General features: G+C 38.6%; 1 protein-coding gene across 1 annotated transcript in view; it reads right to left on the bottom strand.

The window, feature by feature from the left end:
* Positions 1-19,064, bottom strand: part of kiaa1549la (KIAA1549-like a) — a 142,254-nt gene that overhangs the window by 14,022 nt on the left and 109,168 nt on the right. Inside the window, exons 15-20 of the mRNA XM_036152228.1 lie at positions 10,248-10,372; positions 8,699-8,919; positions 6,602-6,734; positions 1,627-1,868; positions 1,199-1,364; positions 130-227 (exon numbers count right to left, since the gene is read on the bottom strand). Coding sequence (XP_036008121.1) covers positions 130-227; positions 1,199-1,364; positions 1,627-1,868; positions 6,602-6,734; positions 8,699-8,919; positions 10,248-10,372 — 985 coding nt within the window. The remainder of the gene's footprint in view (positions 1-129; positions 228-1,198; positions 1,365-1,626; positions 1,869-6,601; positions 6,735-8,698; positions 8,920-10,247; positions 10,373-19,064) is intronic.

Raw genomic sequence — 19,064 nt, 5'->3', positions numbered from 1 at the left:
CAAGAATGTTAAATTATTATAAATAATGTCTTTTACTGAGAGGGAAAGGATTGTTCTGTCCTTCTTTTTCCTGCAGTTGATGCCACATAAGGGGACGTATTCTCCTGCATTCGAGTTAGCGTGTGTTACCATCGTATTGAGGTCCCAGGTGGCGGTCCTGGTCTGGAGGGGATTAGAGGCGGGGGAGAACCGATGCCCATATCAGGAAGCTGGGTGAACCGGAAACCCTACAAAGAGTATAAATAGATTCAATTGACATTATACAGAAAAAAGAAATACAGCTTAGAACAACATAAAAAAAATTACATATGTCACAGGTTTTGAAGTTTAAGTGGTCCGTTTTTATTCCCGTTAATCTCTTCAAAGCTCATCCCTTTGGCTGTTTAGCTTTCCACAAGGTCCAAAACAACAAAGATCAGCAAAGATCTGGATGTACTGTCCTGGTTGTGAATTAATATAGATTACCTGGTACCAGTGTGGAAGTTAGCAGGGGCTGGTTGCAGTTGTAAAGGTATGCCAAGGGTATTTAAGACTGACAAGAAACACATTTATTTCTTGTTGATCATTTCAGAATAAGAAGTGACTGGGTGGGGCAATCATGCCACTCTAGTTTTCATTCCATTCAAAAGCGAAGGGCATTGCCATCTTAATTTATTAAATACTACGTTTCATAGTAACATCTATCTATCTATCTATCTATCTATCTGTATATATATATATATATATATATATATATATATATATATATATATATATATATATATATCTGTATCTATATATATATATATATCTGTATCTATATATATATATATATCTGTATCTATATATATATATATCTGTATCTATCGATCGATCGATCGATAGATCGATCGATCGATAGATAGATAGATAGATCGATAGATCGATAGATCGATAGATTAGATTCAACTTTATTGTCATTACACAGGTACAGGTACAAGGCAACGAAATGCAGTTTAGGTCTAACTAGAAGTGCAGTACCAGCAAGTGCAGAATAAACAATGGTTCCATACGTACAGGACATGGGTTTTTTACTATCTATCTATCTATCTATCTATAGATATATCTATAGATATATAAATATATATATATATACAGTATATATAGTCACCGGGGCATGAAATTAACTCAACTTCTGATATTATTTCTTTAACACCTGACATTTTAATGAAGTGCTTACCGGTTTAGGCAGGCTGCACTGATGCATGTCCTCATAACCTGCGTTCCTCTGCCTGCCTGCATAGGGGTGGTTCATAGTCCCCGGGGCGCTGGTCACGCCATCGTTGTAGTGGCTGCTATGGGAGGGGTTGTAGACACTGTGGGCATGGAGATGGTGATGGTGGTGGCTGAAATTGAGAGAGAAATGGGATAAAAAAAAGGAAAAGTTGTTTATACACTTCCGTCTCTCTCCAGTATACTTTTGAAAACTGAGCAAATATGTTGAGGCTTTAAATGTATTCGGCTTTTTGAGAAACAGCTTGAGAGTGGGATGTTTGCTCTTCAAAAGTTCAAACTGTGCACCAGGGGACCTCTCGCTTTTTTACACAATGCTGCGAGTGATGCAGATGTGCTTGGGAGAGAACGCATGAGTGAGAAAAATAAAATTACTTGGTTGGAGGGGAAGGAGGGTCATGATCCGGAGGCGCCAGGCTGAAAGCGTTGCCAAGCAACATGTGCATCTGCGTGCGGACCTCGTCAATGGATGGCTGCGAGCTGAGTGTGGAGGAGTCGGAGCCACGGTGAGCTTTCACCCCCAAACTGCTGTTCCCGGTTCCAGTAGATCCTCCTCCGTAACCCAGAGAGCTCATCAGACGGTCCACGTTGGTCTCCTCAAACGGTTCTGGTTCACCCTGGCAACATAGCAAGCACACTCAGAAAACAGCCTGGGAGTGCAATCATTAGAAAAGTAACTTTTAACAGCACTGACAGCCACGGCCCAGACTTGTAACCATTAGTTTTTCAGCCGCTCTTCACCGTGGGTTTCTTTATCAGTTTACCAAAAAATAAGTGAGCAGGAGGGACTTGTTAAAAATGATTCAAGACCGAGGGCACAAGGAAGACAAAGGAAATAGAAATGCCGTAGTAAGGTTTTCCTGGCCAATACATGTTTCCAATTTTCTTTCAGGTCAGTTCCATGGATTGTGACTTTAAGTCCTTATATTTAGTTTTAATGACTCTCTTTGAAGAAAAATGTAATCTAAATTAAGAGAAAGGCTTTTTCCATTTGATTTCAAAGGTAAACAGCACCCGGGAAGTGTGTACTCTTGCTACGTAAAGGCTAGAAAAGCTGTTAGAAAAAGGATTGTGATTGTGTGAGAGTATAGAACAGCAATGGGCAGAATGTTTTTGGTGGATTATCAAGAGATTCTAATCATACACAATCTTCTGTAACATCATGTGCAGCTAATTTCAATCTGGCATTTTGTACGTTGTCAAAGTAACATGTTAAAATCCTTCTCAAAACGCTACACTTTCCATAAAAAACTTGAAGCAGGCACGGTTGTTAGCACTAAATCTTAAAAAAAGGGTAAAATCTGGACCCAGAGTGTCTCTGTATGGAGTTTGCTCTCCCAAAGCATACATGGGATCTCTCCAGGTACTCCGGCTTCCTCACATAGTCCAAAAGCTTGACTGTTGGGTCAATTAATCAGTTATAAAGTGTGCTTATGAATGAGTGTGTCTGCATGGTTATTTGTCCTGCATCTGTTGCCCTGTGATGGACAGTCTAGAGAGTAAATAGCTTCTCGCCCTATGGCTGCTAAGCCCCCCCCAACTCCCTGCAACCCTCAAAGGATAAGCAGGCATAGACAGTGGATGAAAAGATGGATAGATGTTGTTTATGACAACAACTGTGCAGCTTGAAAGCAACCATAAGAAGGTAAACTGTAAAGAATCTTCACTTTCCAGAGCTGTGCACAGACATAAACACAAACGTTGATGCACAAGCACACCGTTCCCCTTGTCCCGCTTCAAACCGCTTGGCGCATTCAGCGGTATTAACGTCTATTGAGCCTCCCATCTGAGTCTGGAAGTAGGCTATAATCATATTCGAAGCCATTGACATTCAGCCGGGTAGCACGGTCGCAAGTGTCATTATGGTGCATCAGATTCGCAGCAGAAAGATACTTCACTCATCTTTCTTTTTTTTTTTAACTCTTTGATGTTAGTATATAAAGGAATCGCTCCATCTGTTCTTTTTTTTTAATCACGTCCTTTTTTTCATGTTCATGTCTTTATCTCTGTTTTGTGTAGGTTTCTAAAGTTCATGGAAGGGTAATTTTGTTAATCCTCTTGGTCTGAGCTGCAAGCTTCACAGTGAGGACGAGCAAAGGAAAGAAGGGAAGGATTAAAGTTATAAATACTCAGAGGAGATTATTTCAATAGATTGACAAAGTGGCAGTGATTTATTTTGCCACAGCGATCAGTTGACTCACTGGGTCAGAAGACCTGAGCCGCGACGTTGCAGCTTCAGAGAGATTCTGATTTTAAAGCTTAGTGTGGTCTTGCTGCGGCTAAATTTCATATACAGGAAATCTTTCAGCCAGAGGTCCTGGTTGAAACAGCAGATGCTTTAAATATATAAAAGAGGATTATTATTTTCTGGCCTTTTCAATAATCTAAGATGTTGTATTGTTTTTTTTTAAATGAAGCTGAAGCGCAAGTTCAATTGAAGAAACTCATCGCCTGCCTCCATTCAATCAGAGTCCGATCCGCCTCTGATGTGAGCCAATCAGCTACGAACCGCACCTCCATGAAGCCAATCAGCATCCCACGCTCATCTTAAAAGCAACTTCAAATCCACGTCTCAGCCTGCTAACCAGCAAGCGCAAACGGATTGCATGTTGGATTTCGAATCAGATGTCCGATTCAACCCACCCCCAACCCCTTCTCCACCATCATAGCTGAGTTCATCTAGCTTCCAAGACGTTCCTCCATCCTTAACCCATCAGAGTGTTTTCTCCCTTCAGTCTTCAGCACTCCCTATCACCCCGTTATTGGTCCGGCAGAAGACCACCATGTTGGGCCCGGTTCTGCCAGAGGTTTCTTCCCAAAGGGGAGTTTTTCCTCTCCACAGTCGCTTCAAGCTTGCTCATCATGGACAGTTCATGCAAACCTGTGTTTATCAAGTTGGACATCTATCTTAAACAGAACATCATATGGACTGAACAAACTTCTTCTATCTCCACTCCACCACCAGTTTCAGACCTGGGGGGGGGGACATCCCTGTTCTCATACATCTACTTATGCATATTAAAGTATAATTCAGCATTAATGTTCCTGCCGAGGTCTGAGCGCCAAAGACTTTAAATATTGTGTCAATAAAATCCTTCTAATTGCCATTTCTTTCTCTGTGAGTTTTTCAGATTGAACTGCTCTTTTTTCTACAGCTTCAGTGACTTAAAAAATAAAGTGATTGCCAGATTAAATATCTTTTAATAATCCATGCAGGTTGAAATGTGTACAAATTTTCTCTAATAAAGATAAACCCTGACAAATCTTTGCTTAAATATTCCTTGCCAACTTTACCTCTAAAGGCAACAAACATCAAAGGCATATGAAGAATGTCAATAAATAAAGCTGAATTATTTTCTAGTAACCCACATTTGTGGCTTTTTTAGCAGCCAATACTCCAAGGCGCAGTGCTCAGTGATCCACTTCGTCGAAAAGTATCCAGTTCCCAGTAACTGTTCTGTGTTAGCGCAAATCAGCAAGATGCATTTAATCTGCCTTAAATGCGCCGAACAGCATGGATTCCCTTTTACACAGAGCTTTTTTGCCACGTTCAACAAGCTTTTGCCACAATCCTGACTGGATGTGGACCGTTTTAAGGGAAATTAGTATAATCCATTTAAATTTGATGGTTTCCTTGACCAAATCCAAGATTTAGGCCTAGTCCACAGATTTTCAATTGGGTTGAGATATCTTAATTTTGGTCAAGTTTAAAACCAATCTTTGGGATGACTCTGCGGTTCAATTGTCCAGTTCAAATCAAATCAACCAACAAATAGTTAACACCTTGATACATCTGGGTGTTCCAACAGGACAATGATCAAAACACACATCAAAAATGGTTTTGGAACAATTACATAGAGCTCCTGTGATGGCCAATCCAGGGCAAGATTTTAGACTACGGCTAAAAGCCAGGACTCTTTCAGGAAACTAAGCAGCTTAAATGAACTCTACCAATTCTGCTGAAAAGAAAGGCAATATATTTAGGCAAAATTATGACAAAGGCTTCTTGATGCTACAAAAAGTGTGTAGTGAAAGTACAACTTGCTAAAGGACATTAAAATTATTAAATCAAATATTACTGTGGAGGTAAGGATGTATTTGAACGTGTATGCACAATCTAATCTATATTCTAATCTGATCTATGTTGGTGAAGATTCTCAGTCATCCAGGTCATGATCAATCTAAAAAAAAAGGTTAAAAAAACAAAACAACTGGACTTCTGTTCTGAAGCTGAAGACGTTTTACTTCCCATCCAGGAAGCTTTCTCAATTCAAAATAACTAACTCTGCTTTTGTCAAATCAGCAAGGAAATCCAAAAGACACATCGAAGAACAGAACCTGTAGAAGAACAAACGCAAAAACATTGGCAAGGCAAGGCAAATTTATTTATATAGCACAATTCAGTACAGAGACAATGCAAAGTGCTTTGTCATCCCATATGTTGCTGGAATCTCTGATAAACTCAGGAGGATTTTCTCCAAATACAAGAGCCCCGTACATTTCAAACCAAACAGGACCCTCAGACAGTGGCTGAGGCTCCTAAGATGAGTGGAGTGGTGTATGCAGTTCAGTGCAGTGGGGAATGTTCTGATCTTTAGTTTAGAGAAGCCAAACAACCTCTCCAAAGTTGCATGAAAGGTCAACTGCACCTCAAGGACAAAGGACACACTTTTGAGAACCAAAATGGTCACATCTTAGACAAGGAAGACAGATGGTTTGAGAGAGGGGTGAATGAAGCCATTTATGTAAAGCGAAGAATCACAACTTTAAACAGAGGAGGTTTACTCAGGTTTGAACTTTCAAAAACTCACAACACAGCAATCGGTTTGCTTCCTGCTGAGTTTCACCCCAATTTCCACTTCCATGCCAGTGGCCACAGCATTGCTCCTGTGAGCCAGGCTAACGATGAGCCTAACGAGTCTCCATTGAGAGGGGCGATCAGTTCCAGGTGAATCTAAGCTCTAATGAGGCCTTTCCAGCAGGTCTAAAAAGCTTGGAACTCCACACATTTTGAATTGAGAAAGCTTCCTGGATGGGAAGCGAAACGTCTTCAGCTTCAGAATAGAAGTCCAGTTGTTTTATTTCCAAAACCTTTTCTTGGACAATTCTGATCCTGTAATTTTAACTAGGTGAAAAAATAAAACCTCTTCACTTGTTAACCCAGTTCATGATCCCAAAATTAACTGAAGTTGTATAATCACTGCACCACGGACAAGAACTGTTCAAACAAATGATCAAAAGACCAAAACTAATATGACGTTGACGTCTACCATAACTGAATCCAAACTTATTAACAGGAAGGTAATTGTGTGACACTAATCCGGAGGATGGACCTGGTCCATATACTTACGTCGTAGCCGTTATTCCGGATCCCCCTCCTGGATCTCTCCCTCAGCACCAGCAGGTCCATCTCAGTCTCCACCGGGCTGGGGCTGCTCAGAGACTGACGGCTCCAGTAGTTGGGCTCTCGAGGGTGTGAGTACCTGTGGACCAGATGTTTACACACAACTCAGATTTAAAGCTCCAAACCTCTTTAGGCTACAAAGGAAAAAATCTTAAAATGTGTTTGTTTTTTGCACATTTAAAAATGCAAGCCAAAATCAACACCAAAAAAGTTACAATACAAGTTCAACATGCTACTATTGCTATTTACCGAATGATAACAAATAAGGCTAATAAGTTAATAAAGTAAAGGCTTAACAAGTATGTTATTGTGTACTTGGTCAGTATGTAGATGTAAATGTTGCTGGTAATAGCTTTATCGATAAAACTGGTTTCATATCTTATGTGTGCATACCTTGCTTTTGCATGATAATGCTGGTGTGTTTGCTTGTAAACAATAACCTTTGCTAAATAAGAAGTATGTTTTGTAGTTACGACCAAAGCTAGGTTCCAGATTCTAAATGGGATTTAAAGTCAAAATTCATTTTGAACTTAACTTTGCAACAAACCCTTGATCATCAAAATTTGTTCAGAAATGTTTTTAGTTTAGTATGTTTTGTTTTGTTTAGACAGGGGTACATTTCGATACATTATGAAGTTGTTTTATGAAGTTGTTTCAAAAATAAAACAAAAAAAGCTGCCTAAAATTTACATATGCCAAATTTGGCCTGGGGCTTTTTTACTTTAGAAAAAAAGTTGTGCATAACCTAGCCTTTTTAACCTTTTAGTATCCCACCTGTTAGCTAAATGAATACCTTTTTCACCGTGATATTTTCATTTGGAAAGTTTAATGTCAAGGCGTACTTCTAAAAGAGTAATTTAAATGCACTGTATCACTTGTGGATGAAAAAACATGTATTTTCACTGTCCTCCAACTAACTGCTCTGCCTTTGAAAAATATTGGAGAAAAAAATATATAAAATCTTTAAAGAAACAAAAATCTAGGAGCTTGAACTGTCAGCTTTTGTTGTAAATTAGAAAATAACAATTTGAATTGTTGTGGTTGACATGTGTATTTTTCTATTTACAACAGTTTGAGGATATATTATTTATAAAGCATTTTATTTTTATTTGTGATGCTCTGAAGGCTCTAAAGGTTGGAAAAAGATGTCAATAATAAAACAGATTCTGATTTAAATGTCACACTTTGCACTGAAGGCAGACTTTAATCCTACAGCACATAACTGTTTTGTGTTAAATCGTATAGAACTGTCTCAATGCGTAAGTGGTTTTACACAAACTTAGCTCCTGGTCTGAAAGACACATCCATACAAACAATGTATCCTGCCTTATGAGTTGCATTTGAGAGAGTAATAACACTTCCATGATTTGATTAGGGAATAGAGAAGGATTCAGGGACGGTCTGTAAGCTAAGTCGCTCAGTGATGAGATGAAGTAAAACAGGATCTTTTATGTGTGAACCGTAAGAGATTAATTCACTGGTCCTTTTTATATGTTGCTTAGCAACTGTGTTGTACAGCCACAAATCTAAAGTGAGCTTTTTATTATATTAGCTGGGAAATTTACTTTTATTCTCAAAATTACTATTAGCGTTACACATACATTAATTACCATTAGTTTCAAACAAGTAAGACCTACTGCGGGTAACGTTATCAGGAAACTGTTAAGCCTTCACTTTAATAGTTCATTGTGTCAGTTGTGAAAATAAAAGGGGATTTTCTTTTCAGGGCGACCTGAAAATGTATGGTATGATAAAAGCTAGTTTGCCTACTTTTACCAAAGTTTTAAAGCTAAGCTGGAACCCTGTTAAATGGACCATTCCTGAAGTAAGACACTGGGATGGCAGCATCGTTCTGTGGGATTTTTATTCTAACAAATAAAAAATTAAAATAAAATGAAAAATGGATGCAATTTAAACGGAAAAGGAAAATGAGATAAAACCCGCTCAGAATTGTAGAGTTGGGGTTTTGTTGATGTATTTCTGTTTTTACGTCTTTAAGCCTCCTTTGGGGATGTTGTGAAATATATGAAGCCAACTCCTCACCTCTTGTGACATCCTGCAAAAGAGGCCCTCTTCTCCTCGGCGGTCATGGGCTGTTTGATGCCGGCGTCATGCCGGTTGTGCCTGCTGTCACGGTGGCTGTAACCATGGTTGAGGCTCTCGGAGAGCGAGAACTCGCCGTAGCCCTTCCTTCTGGCCTTCTGACGCAGTTTGTTTCTGTAGTGCTCAATGTCAGACTTCTGCTTCAGCCCAACGTGGTTTGCCTGCAAATAAAGAAAATCTTGAGTGCTGCCGCCACTCTATTGTAAGAAAAAGAATTTCATAATATCTGGTTACATTTTTTTTTTTTAGAAAATGTTTTTGAAATTTTATATGTATTTTTGTTTTGTTGTTTTCTTACTTTACAAATAATCAGAAAAGCTGTCACACCTCAAACCAATTTTTCTTCTACGAAGGGCATTTAGAAATTGGGAAAGCAGAGAAACCCCTAGGGTTGTTCCTGGTATTATGTTATGTAGGCTAAGGAATAATTTATGGCAGTCTCAGCTTGTGAAGTGCATAGAGACAGAGGTAGAATAAGAGTGAGACATGACAAATGGGGTGAGAGATTAGATGAGGAAAACTGTTTGCTCCAACAACAGCTAAATTCAGTAACAGCACAATGTGTCCCAGAGGGGATGTGATGTTACAAGGTGGGAGGATGGGGATAACAGACGACTGAGGTGAAAAGCTGTCAGATTAGGCACCGTTTTTGAAAAATTTGAATGCATTCAACAGCAGGATGTGATGCAACATTATAAATTAGGTAGAAATCTGATTTTAAGAAGCAAGAATATTCATTGTCATTACATAACCATGAGGGAATTTTGGTGAGACACTGGCTCAGAATTCACACATAACACAGAGACACGAACAGGACATAATGTTCAAATCGTTGAATCCACCAACATCACTTCCCGAGAAGCTAAAAGCGTTCAAATAGTCCTTAGCATATGATAGATTTCAATGTTTGAGTCAAAAAAGACAGATAGCAGTCACTTTACAATGTAAATTACTGAGCAGTCGCATGAATGTATCTGACAGGACAGTGCCTGAGAGGTTAAAAAGTGTGCAAATTGTCCTTAGCTAAATTTAAATATTCAAGTTAATTTATGTTCAAGTCAAAAAGATAGGTAGCACTCAGATTATAGGATAATGTAAAAAAAATACTGTGCAAGTGCATGACTTTAGTAGTTAAATACATTCAAGGAGAGGTGTGCAAAATACTCATTAGCAAAAACCTTGAATCTTCAAGTTAAAGAACTGTGCAGTTTGCATGGACGGCCTAACAAACACCGCCTTAAATTATCAAAGACAACATATAAGACATATTTCTAACAGTATGCTTAGAACTTTCCTGTTTAAATAAAAGCATAAAGATGAAGCATCAGCATCCAGGCCATGAAACTTTAAATATCTGCCACAAATCAACCAAATGCGGTTCGGTGACTCATCCCCTAGTTTGTTGCTCATTGTACGGTCAACTCTGACACTGTGAGAAGCAGACCTCTGTGAGTACTATTACGTTTAGCGGTGTGTTTTGCAGACTCACCTCCCCATTGACGACCACGGAGTCCTGGCTGTGTGAAGAGGAGGAGGGATAGGAGTAGGTGGGCTGGGCCGTCATAGGTTTAATGGTGATGAGCCGCAGAGAGCCTGAATGGTCCTCATATGGGTCTGGAAAGAGGACAAGTTAGACAGTTTTACCAAGGTACAGACATTCCACATGTCCTTCTGGTGGTCTAACAATGACATTACAATATAACCTCTGAGTAAAGGGGAGATAATTATAGAAATACAGTTTCTTGTGATTCTATTATTATCATCATCATCATTATTATAAAACACTTTAAATTAATCTAAAATGTATTGAGAAAAGAGAAAAGTAATATCCAGCAAAAGAAATGCACAGACTGAATTGGTGCGGCGTCTGCTGTGAAGCTCTCGATTTACCTGTGGATCTACGTCCCTACCCTCATCTATGGTCACGAGCTTTGGGCAGAAAGAACGAGATCCCGGATACAAGCGGCCGAAATGAGTTTTCTGCGTAGTGTGTCTGGGCTCTCCCTTAGAGATAGGGTGAGGAGCTCAGTCATTTGGGGAGGACTCAGAGTAGAGCCGCTGCTCCTCCACGTCGAGAGGAGCCAGTTGAGGTGGCTCGGGCATCTGGTCAGGATGCCTCCTGGACGCCTCCCTGGTGAGGTGTTCCGGGCACGTCCCACCGGGAGGAGGCCCAGGGGAAGACCCAGGACACGCTGGAGGGACTATGTCTCCCGGCTGGCCTGGGAACGCCTTGGGATTCCCACGGAGGAGCTGGCCCAAGTGGCTGGGGAGAGGGACGTCTGGGCCTCCCTACTGAAGCTGCTACCCCCGCGACCAGACCGCGGATAAGAGGAAGACGATGGATGGATGGAAATGCACTGACAATAATGCAAAATACAAAATCTTAGCAAAAAAGTGCACTTTATTTTTTTTGTTACTAAATTCCATCTGACGGAAACATGGCCATTGATACTAAACTACATACGTCTTACCATAATGCAGAGCGCCATTTATAGAGAAAACCAAAGCCCAGTATTTCAGTACAAAAGCATCATGCCAACTGTCAGCCGTGCTAGTACAGAGGTGCTGATATGCGCATGTTTATAGCCAAAAAAAACAACTTTACATCTTGCAGTTCTTGAGTCAACTATGAACTCCTCTGTGTATTCAAAAGCTCTAGAGTCAAGTGTGAGGCCATCTGTTCGACAGCTTCCACTAGAACCAAACTGGACCACTGACAGGGCTACAGCAGAACGGCTGAACGACACAAGGATTAAGGCATCTCACTGGCCTAGTCAAAACAACAACCTGAAGCAACGTTGCAAAGAAGAGTTGGCCAAACATCTTCTGCAAAGATGTAAGAGGTGTCGGAGAGTAAAGTCTTACTGAAGCTATTTAAACATGGGTACACTTAGTTTTCACTTAAGTCTTTTCCAGTTGGGCTTCATGTTTGTTTTATTAATTAATGGCAGCATGGAGTCTGTTATTTGTGTTTATATATCTAAAGGTTACATATGAATAATTTTAGAACCTGGGAAAGAGCTGCTCATGCTGTTCTTTCCTGGGGCATTAAAACCCTCGACTTAATCAAGGGTGTACTTTCTTTTTTACCGTGACTGTGTGTCTACAGTCTGTTAAAATAAACGTGCTAAAGCTGATTACTCCAACCACCTTTCTTCTCTTTGTTTTCATGCTCACGTTGACCTGAATGAACTGTCAACCACCGCAAGAGAAGGAAGAAAAAAAAAGCCATTGTGTCATTAAGCCCTTTAATTTAGATCTGCTTGTTGTCATGGAAACAACAAAATAATATAACAAACTGGATTTAATTCTAATGCTGGGGGAATAGCGGCACACCGTCTCGTGTTTATCTTGATGAAACATTACCTCACTGTGCTGCAGCTCAGACATATGAAGCTCGCTGTATTTAAGGCTGTACAGTGAGCGGCTGGAGAAGGCAGCAGACGGGCAGTGTTGTGTTGCACTGAGTCCACTGTGACTCACTCCCAGACTGACATCATGATAACTCAGCTCAAAAACTCAGTGTCAACCGGCCTTCGTCTTGGCAGCAGCTCAGCCCGCCTTATTTGTTACTGAAGCTGCGCTGCATGTCAAGCGTGACAGTCAAGGTCGGGCGTCAGGTGGGCGTCACGGACGGCAGACACCGGAGACCAGATTGGATGTTGATAATAGTAACCTTTGACTCAAACTACACAATATTTCTTTTAAAAAAAAAAAAATTGGGATGTTGATCGGTGCCTTTTTATCCTTGCGATTGAATTTGCCAACCTCATGCCTTGTTTACATTTCAATTGCTTTACTTTTAAATTCAGCGCTGCACCTTTACTGTATGTTAAATCTACTGTAAATTACAAGCTGTATTCTTGCACAAATGCCCTTGCACAAACAATTCTGCAAATACAAATAGTTTTTAAAAAATACTCACCTGTACACTGTGACTTCTCCAGCATTGTCTACATTTAAATTGTTTACTTGTGAATCACTGCTGCACCTTATACCGTAATTTAATTTTACTGCAATTTACAAGCTGTATGCAACGAAATTTCATGCATACAAAATGACAAATAATGTTGTCTAAGTCTAAGTCATTAAGAGTTTAAAAAGGTATATTAATACTGTCAGTCAACTGGCAGCCTTCTTAAGGACAGGCACAGTAAAAAGTAATCACACTTTGTTTATAAATGGTTCTTAATCGTTACAAACTACCCACCATGGAGTCTACCTTTTCTTCTTTGTTCTTTTGTCCTTAGTATTGTTGGCATACTAATTTTACAGGATGGCCCCATAGAGGAAAGTGATTGGAGAGGAAAGAGCCTTTGAAATGTGTCCCGATCCCCTGTTGTAACAGGACTTTGAACATTGACAGATACCCTTGATGTCCTCTCCATGAACTTTCTGAACTGCTACCATCAGGCAAACAGCACCGTAAGGTCAAAAGCAGAACCGCCAGGCTACTACACAGGTTTTAGAGTCAAGCTATTTGAATCCTGTTTAGAAAATGCACTTTACATTATTGCATCGATTCGATTTGATTTTCCTTTGTTTTATACTAACAAAACAGTTGATGATCCCAGTAAAAAAAAAAAAACTTTCATTTTGTTGTATTTATTACTACAACTGATTTGATTTTCCTAAATAAATATGAAGCTAAACAGAAAAATACATACAGTAAAATATATATAAAAAAAAAAAACCTGGATATGAAATCCTAGAAATTAAAAGTGTTTATTATTTTTTAACATTGATGTATGATCCAACTGTTTATTGTCAGAAAAGTACTTTACTAATTACGAATGATAATGTTTTTTTTTTTTCTTTTTCCTGCATTGAAAAGAAATTCTAAATATCGATTTGGCTTTAAACCAAGACATCTTTTCTGTCAAATATGTCATTGTTTCAGCCCGTTTATTTTTGTACAAGTCACTGAAAAAAAAAAAAAAATGTCCAAGTTAATTTGCAGCCATGCAGAGGTTTATCGTGTAATTGTCCTTTTCCAGGATCGCTACAGGCTTGCTCCGGATGAAGAATTGCTTTTTCTTTTCTTTTTCCTAGAAAGTTGACACTTTCTTGGAAAGATAACTTTTTACCATTTGAAATTATGCAGTGAGTTTTCCTGTATTGCATTATAATTAGCATCATATTTAACTGCATGCAACTGAATTTAATCTGTCTACTTAACTGGATTGTATTGGTTTGGTCTGATTAAGTATTTCTTCATAAATTATGTGAATTCGAACTTTCTTACGAAGTGTCTTTAGACAACATTTGTTGTAAACTGTTGTTGTCCATATAAACCAAACTGAACTTAGATTAATCATTCCCCTTTATAACATTTCCTGCAAATATACCAGCAACTCGCTTATGTCCTGATGTTGGTATAATCAACATTCAACATCAACATTTAAATATGTTAATCCTGCAAATGCTGCAGAGCAAACACCAGAAAGTCCCCAAACAGGGTTTAACAATGAAACTTTCAGCAAAAGCCTTTTTTTTCTCCCCGCCTTGTTCATTTATTTTAATGAAAAACCTACTCTTGTCCAAATTGAGCACCCTGCGAGCGCCAGCGAAAGGCTGAAACAAACAATTGTCTCTTCTGCTCTGGTAGTCATTAATTAGCTTAAATAAATGACAAATTACACAATTTACTGTGAAAATTGGTATGCCGGTGCAAACAAGATTGAAAATCAGTGTCCTAGCCTTTCTGGGTTACCAGGATGTCAAGGAATAGTTATACAACCAATCCTAAGTGTGTAGCACAATAAAAAGATCTGTCGTCACTGATTACCAATACCTTGTAACCTTGTAAGTGTAAAAAGATTTCCGCCTGTGCAATCTGTATGATTAAACCAAAAGATGAATGGAAAATATCTAACATTATGGCTAATTTGAGATATGTGTATCATAAAATAAAAACACTAAATAAAGTACTAATGAACCATCTATAATGAGAATCAGAGCCAGATGTTTATGCTTTAGTAATGAACATTGCGTGTGTGTTGGTTGTGTCATGCTCATACCAGCTAGCATAGCCTCAAGTGGTGACAAAGGGTGCTATAAACTCGCTGCTTCTGACTCAATTATTTCTGACTGAAGACTCAAACTATATTTATCTTCAGATTTTCCTTCAGATTATTTTTCCAAAGCTACAAATTTTAATAGTTATAAAAATAACTTCACCAGACTTCTACCAGAGCAACTGAAGGCTTTATGCAAGCCATACCCTCACTGCACACACATAGAGCCACACCCTTACTACCACCAACTTAACATGGAGTTGCATCTTGCTGTCAAAGACATTCTGACACCACTGAAATGTCTAATTTAATATTTGTTGCCACACAAGAAAGAAACAGGGTTTTGCTCTCTGTGGCCTACCTAAACCGTAGGAACGTGACCATGGATGGCAGCAAATTTCAGAAAAATCTAATCCAATGTGAAAGAAATCCTGACACTACTACGTTACTGTCTCCACTGGGTTGTTTGCATGATCTTGTCATGGTCATTTCCTATACAGTTGCTTCTCGGTCTCCACCGTCATTTTTGGTTGTAGAGTGGTCTTAATCCTGTGTGAAGGGACCCTTTATTAACATTACCAAACTTCCTTCTGAAAAGAAAATCCTACATTTGGATTGAGATATAAGGAACGCATTGGCCAAACCATGCCTCAAAACCTGCTTTTTTTTCTTTGACACAGTCTTGTGCCATCTAGCTCTCACCTTAACCATCAACACAATTCTATTTGGATCCTGCAATTCACAGTATAAAGAATAAAGCATGATCCGTCTGACCAGTCCACCTTCAGCTGTCATGTGATCCTGGCATTGAAGAAAAAGAAGAAGGACAGGTTCAGAAGAATCAGTCCACCTTCTTTTACAATGCCAGGGTCACATGAGTACAATCATTGGGGAAAAAGGAGAAACCTGTGGAAGTCTGGAGTTTGACACCCAAACCTACCTAAAGAAGTAAGACCTTCTTTTACAATGCCACGGTCCAGTTCTCATTCTTATGTAACCACAGCAAGGAGTTTCAGAGGTAAACATAATTTTTTTCTGCGTGCATCGTTATAGTCAGTTTGCCTTTGTTCTACTTTGGACCCCCATTGTTACTTCTAAGATTTTACCACAGCAGGCTGGAGACCATCCCTAAACATTAGCTTGTATATAATGTTATGTTAGCCGTGTTGCCATCACAATTGCTCATCAAAGTGAAGTCTGGCTTGTAAAGCACTATATAATTGCTATGTAAGCATGGTTTTGTCTAGTGAAGGGGTCTCCAACTCCAGTCCTCCAGAGCCACCTCAATCAAATTAAAGGCTCATTACCAGGCCTCTGCAGAACTCGATGACATGCTGAAGAGGTAATTTAGCCAATTTATTTAGATGGTTTGGGGCAAGGATACATCTAAATGTTGCAGGACAATGGCTCTCGAGGCTTGGAGTCGGAGACTAGTGGTCTAGTGAAATAAGTCTATGGTGTTTTTATAAGCTGCTGCTTTGAGTGTGACACCCTATTGTTTCTATGTTTGAATAAGAAGCACCGATGTTCCTAACGTGCTACTCCACACTGGGTAAAGCCATTTGTTCACAGTAGCACAAAAGAATCCTTGACCACTTTTAACTGTTTTTGTGTGAACAGCATAATTTTATTATAGTGAAAAAATATTGTCATATTCAATAAAGTAGAATATTATTAATAAGTTAATTTATTTCAGCAACCCCATTTACTAAGGGAAACACAGAATGATGATGTTTTAAAACCTTTATTTCTGTTGATTATGCTTTTTTTTCTCCATCTCCAGCTAATAGAAACACAGCATTTAGGGCTAGAATATTGCATCAGACCCATAAAAAAGCAACCTTTTCCATGTAGAAATGGGTGCTTAATGAAATGTATGTTCAAAAGGTACTTTTAATCTGACAAACAAGCATCTTAGAAATGCATATTCTAATTTATTGAATATGACTGCTTCTAATCTAAGATGCTTCTAATATGACTGCTTCTAATCTAAGATGTTCTTTGATATTCAGAACATCTTAGATTGAACTAATAACACCCAATTCCAGAGGTGTGTAGTAACTAGTTACATTTACTTGAGTAATTTTTTGAGCAAAATTTACTTTTAGGAGTAGTTTAACTGCATTGTACTTTTTTACTTTTACTTGAGTCATATTATCACTCAAGTATTGAGTACTCTTACATGAGCAAAATGTCTGGCTATTCTACATACTGTGAATAACATCATGAATAAAGAACATACTTGTTTTAAACAAAAATGCACCAGAGAGACAAAAACCTAGAGTTTATGTTATAGTGAGACTTCTAATTTGTGCATGATCTTTGTTATTTTAATGTTATTTTCTATCTGCTGAGCTCATTGAGCCTTTAAGAGGTCAAATGAACGTACAGTAAACAGCAAACATTGTCACTGGAAGCACTTTGCACTGCTCCAACATACTCTATATACATTAACAGCTGTAAGTGTTGCTTTCAAATTTAATGTGGTAAAAAAAAGATTTAGAAAAGTGTTTCTTTAGTCTTTGAAATACCAGTATTTCCACATAACCTTATATATTTGTCTGAAATATTAAATTATCAGCTGTTATGATTTGTGACTCAGTAATTGAGTAGCCTTCTCACTGAACACTGTTTTACTCTTACTTGAGTAATTTCTTGGCTGACAACTTTTTACTTTCACTTGAGTAAAAATATGTTGAAGTAGTGCTACTTTTACTTGAGTACAATTTTTGGCTACTCTACCCACCTCTGCCCAATTCTGTGATATTGTAGTAAGATAAGTATTATTTATTTTCTATTCTTTGCCCATCATTGCTCATGAAGATTTATGGGCTGATCACATTTGTCCATGATCAATAACATGAATAACACATTGAGCCTAAATTGTTAATTGGAACATGTAAAGGATTTGCCAAGCATGGAGATCATCACAATGAAAGCAGCAGCAAGGAACAAATTCCGATGGTTAGATGTTTTCACTCCTGTGTCCTGACATAACTTCCACAATGTTGTGGTGAGACTGCATGCAGTACAATACAAAGAACTGCAAAGCAGGAGGTTAGCCGTCAGTAATTCCATTATTTACACCATTGCTTTGCTGTCATCACACATCAAACTGCCTGGCAGACGGATGCTATTGTTTCCGCAACCAGCAGATGTTATAGTCAATCAACACAACACACCTAGCTGGGCATGTGTCACCAGCCAAAGCTGAGGAAAACAAAATCAGATTTTGTTTTCACCTGTAACCATCTGCTGCCGGTTGCCAATACTGCTAAGGTTCAGTGGATAATGTGTCCAAAAGAACCTCGTTTCATGTACTGTAAGCGTTGACCGTTTAAGAGAACCCCTGAATGGTGGATATTTCTACATTCTGTAGCCTGATATAAGCCTAGGTAACTTCTTGAAGCAGGGACATAACAGCTAAAACAAAAAACAGAAAAAGTGTTGTATTCAATCTTATTATCCTTTTAGCATATAAAAATACATGTGTGAGCAGTGGAAGCATGGTAACCAAAAGATATCCTTGTGAAAATACTACATCTGCAATCATGTAAAACTGTCAAAAACTGTTCATCCGACCCAAGAAAATAAGTTTTAGAGTTTCTTAATGTTTTCCAATCCTTTCAGAACAGGTATAACTTTAGCTTTTATGTTACTTTCCCAAAGAAAACCAATGAGATGACTTTAAAGTTTGGTTGTCAGGTATTTCTCTTTGTAATTTGTCATTAGTTCCCATCTTTATCTTTGTCCAGCCGTAGCAATTAAAGATATGACAAAAGCAAACAAAAACATTTTTGGAGGTGTTCTAATTTGAAGGTATGCTAAGTTATTGAGATACATCTGTATATAATGGTATGAATATTACCTAGTCTGTCTTTATCTACAGATTGATGACCTGAACCACTTAAATGACACTTGAACAACCTTGCAATCCAGCTGCCATCTGGGCACTAAAGATCAAGCATAGCTTTCAAGACGGTAAAGGCTGCTATCTAAAAACGGGAACACACAGATGATGGTAAACTGCATAATTTCGACCGTAAACCCATCAAATTCTTGTATTTAAGCTTCTGTGTCAGATCTGCCCCATTTTTGTGTACACTTAATAAGATCAGGAAGACATATACTGCTCCCTAAGCACTAACTGGAGAAATTTAATTGCATAACAGCGACAGTCACAAACCAAATAAAATTCCTGCAGTGCTAATTTGTTTTTTTATGGTCTCTTAAACGGTTCATAACTGCAATTTTTTTCACCTCAGGATAGGAATCCCTCTGGTTTAACG

This window comes from Fundulus heteroclitus, chromosome 2 (assembly GCF_011125445.2).
Source record: "Fundulus heteroclitus isolate FHET01 chromosome 2, MU-UCD_Fhet_4.1, whole genome shotgun sequence".
NCBI classification, from domain to species: Eukaryota; Metazoa; Chordata; class Actinopteri; order Cyprinodontiformes; family Fundulidae; genus Fundulus; species Fundulus heteroclitus.
The sequence above is the reverse complement of the archived record's forward strand: the minus strand, read 5'-3'. Positions and strand labels throughout refer to the sequence as shown.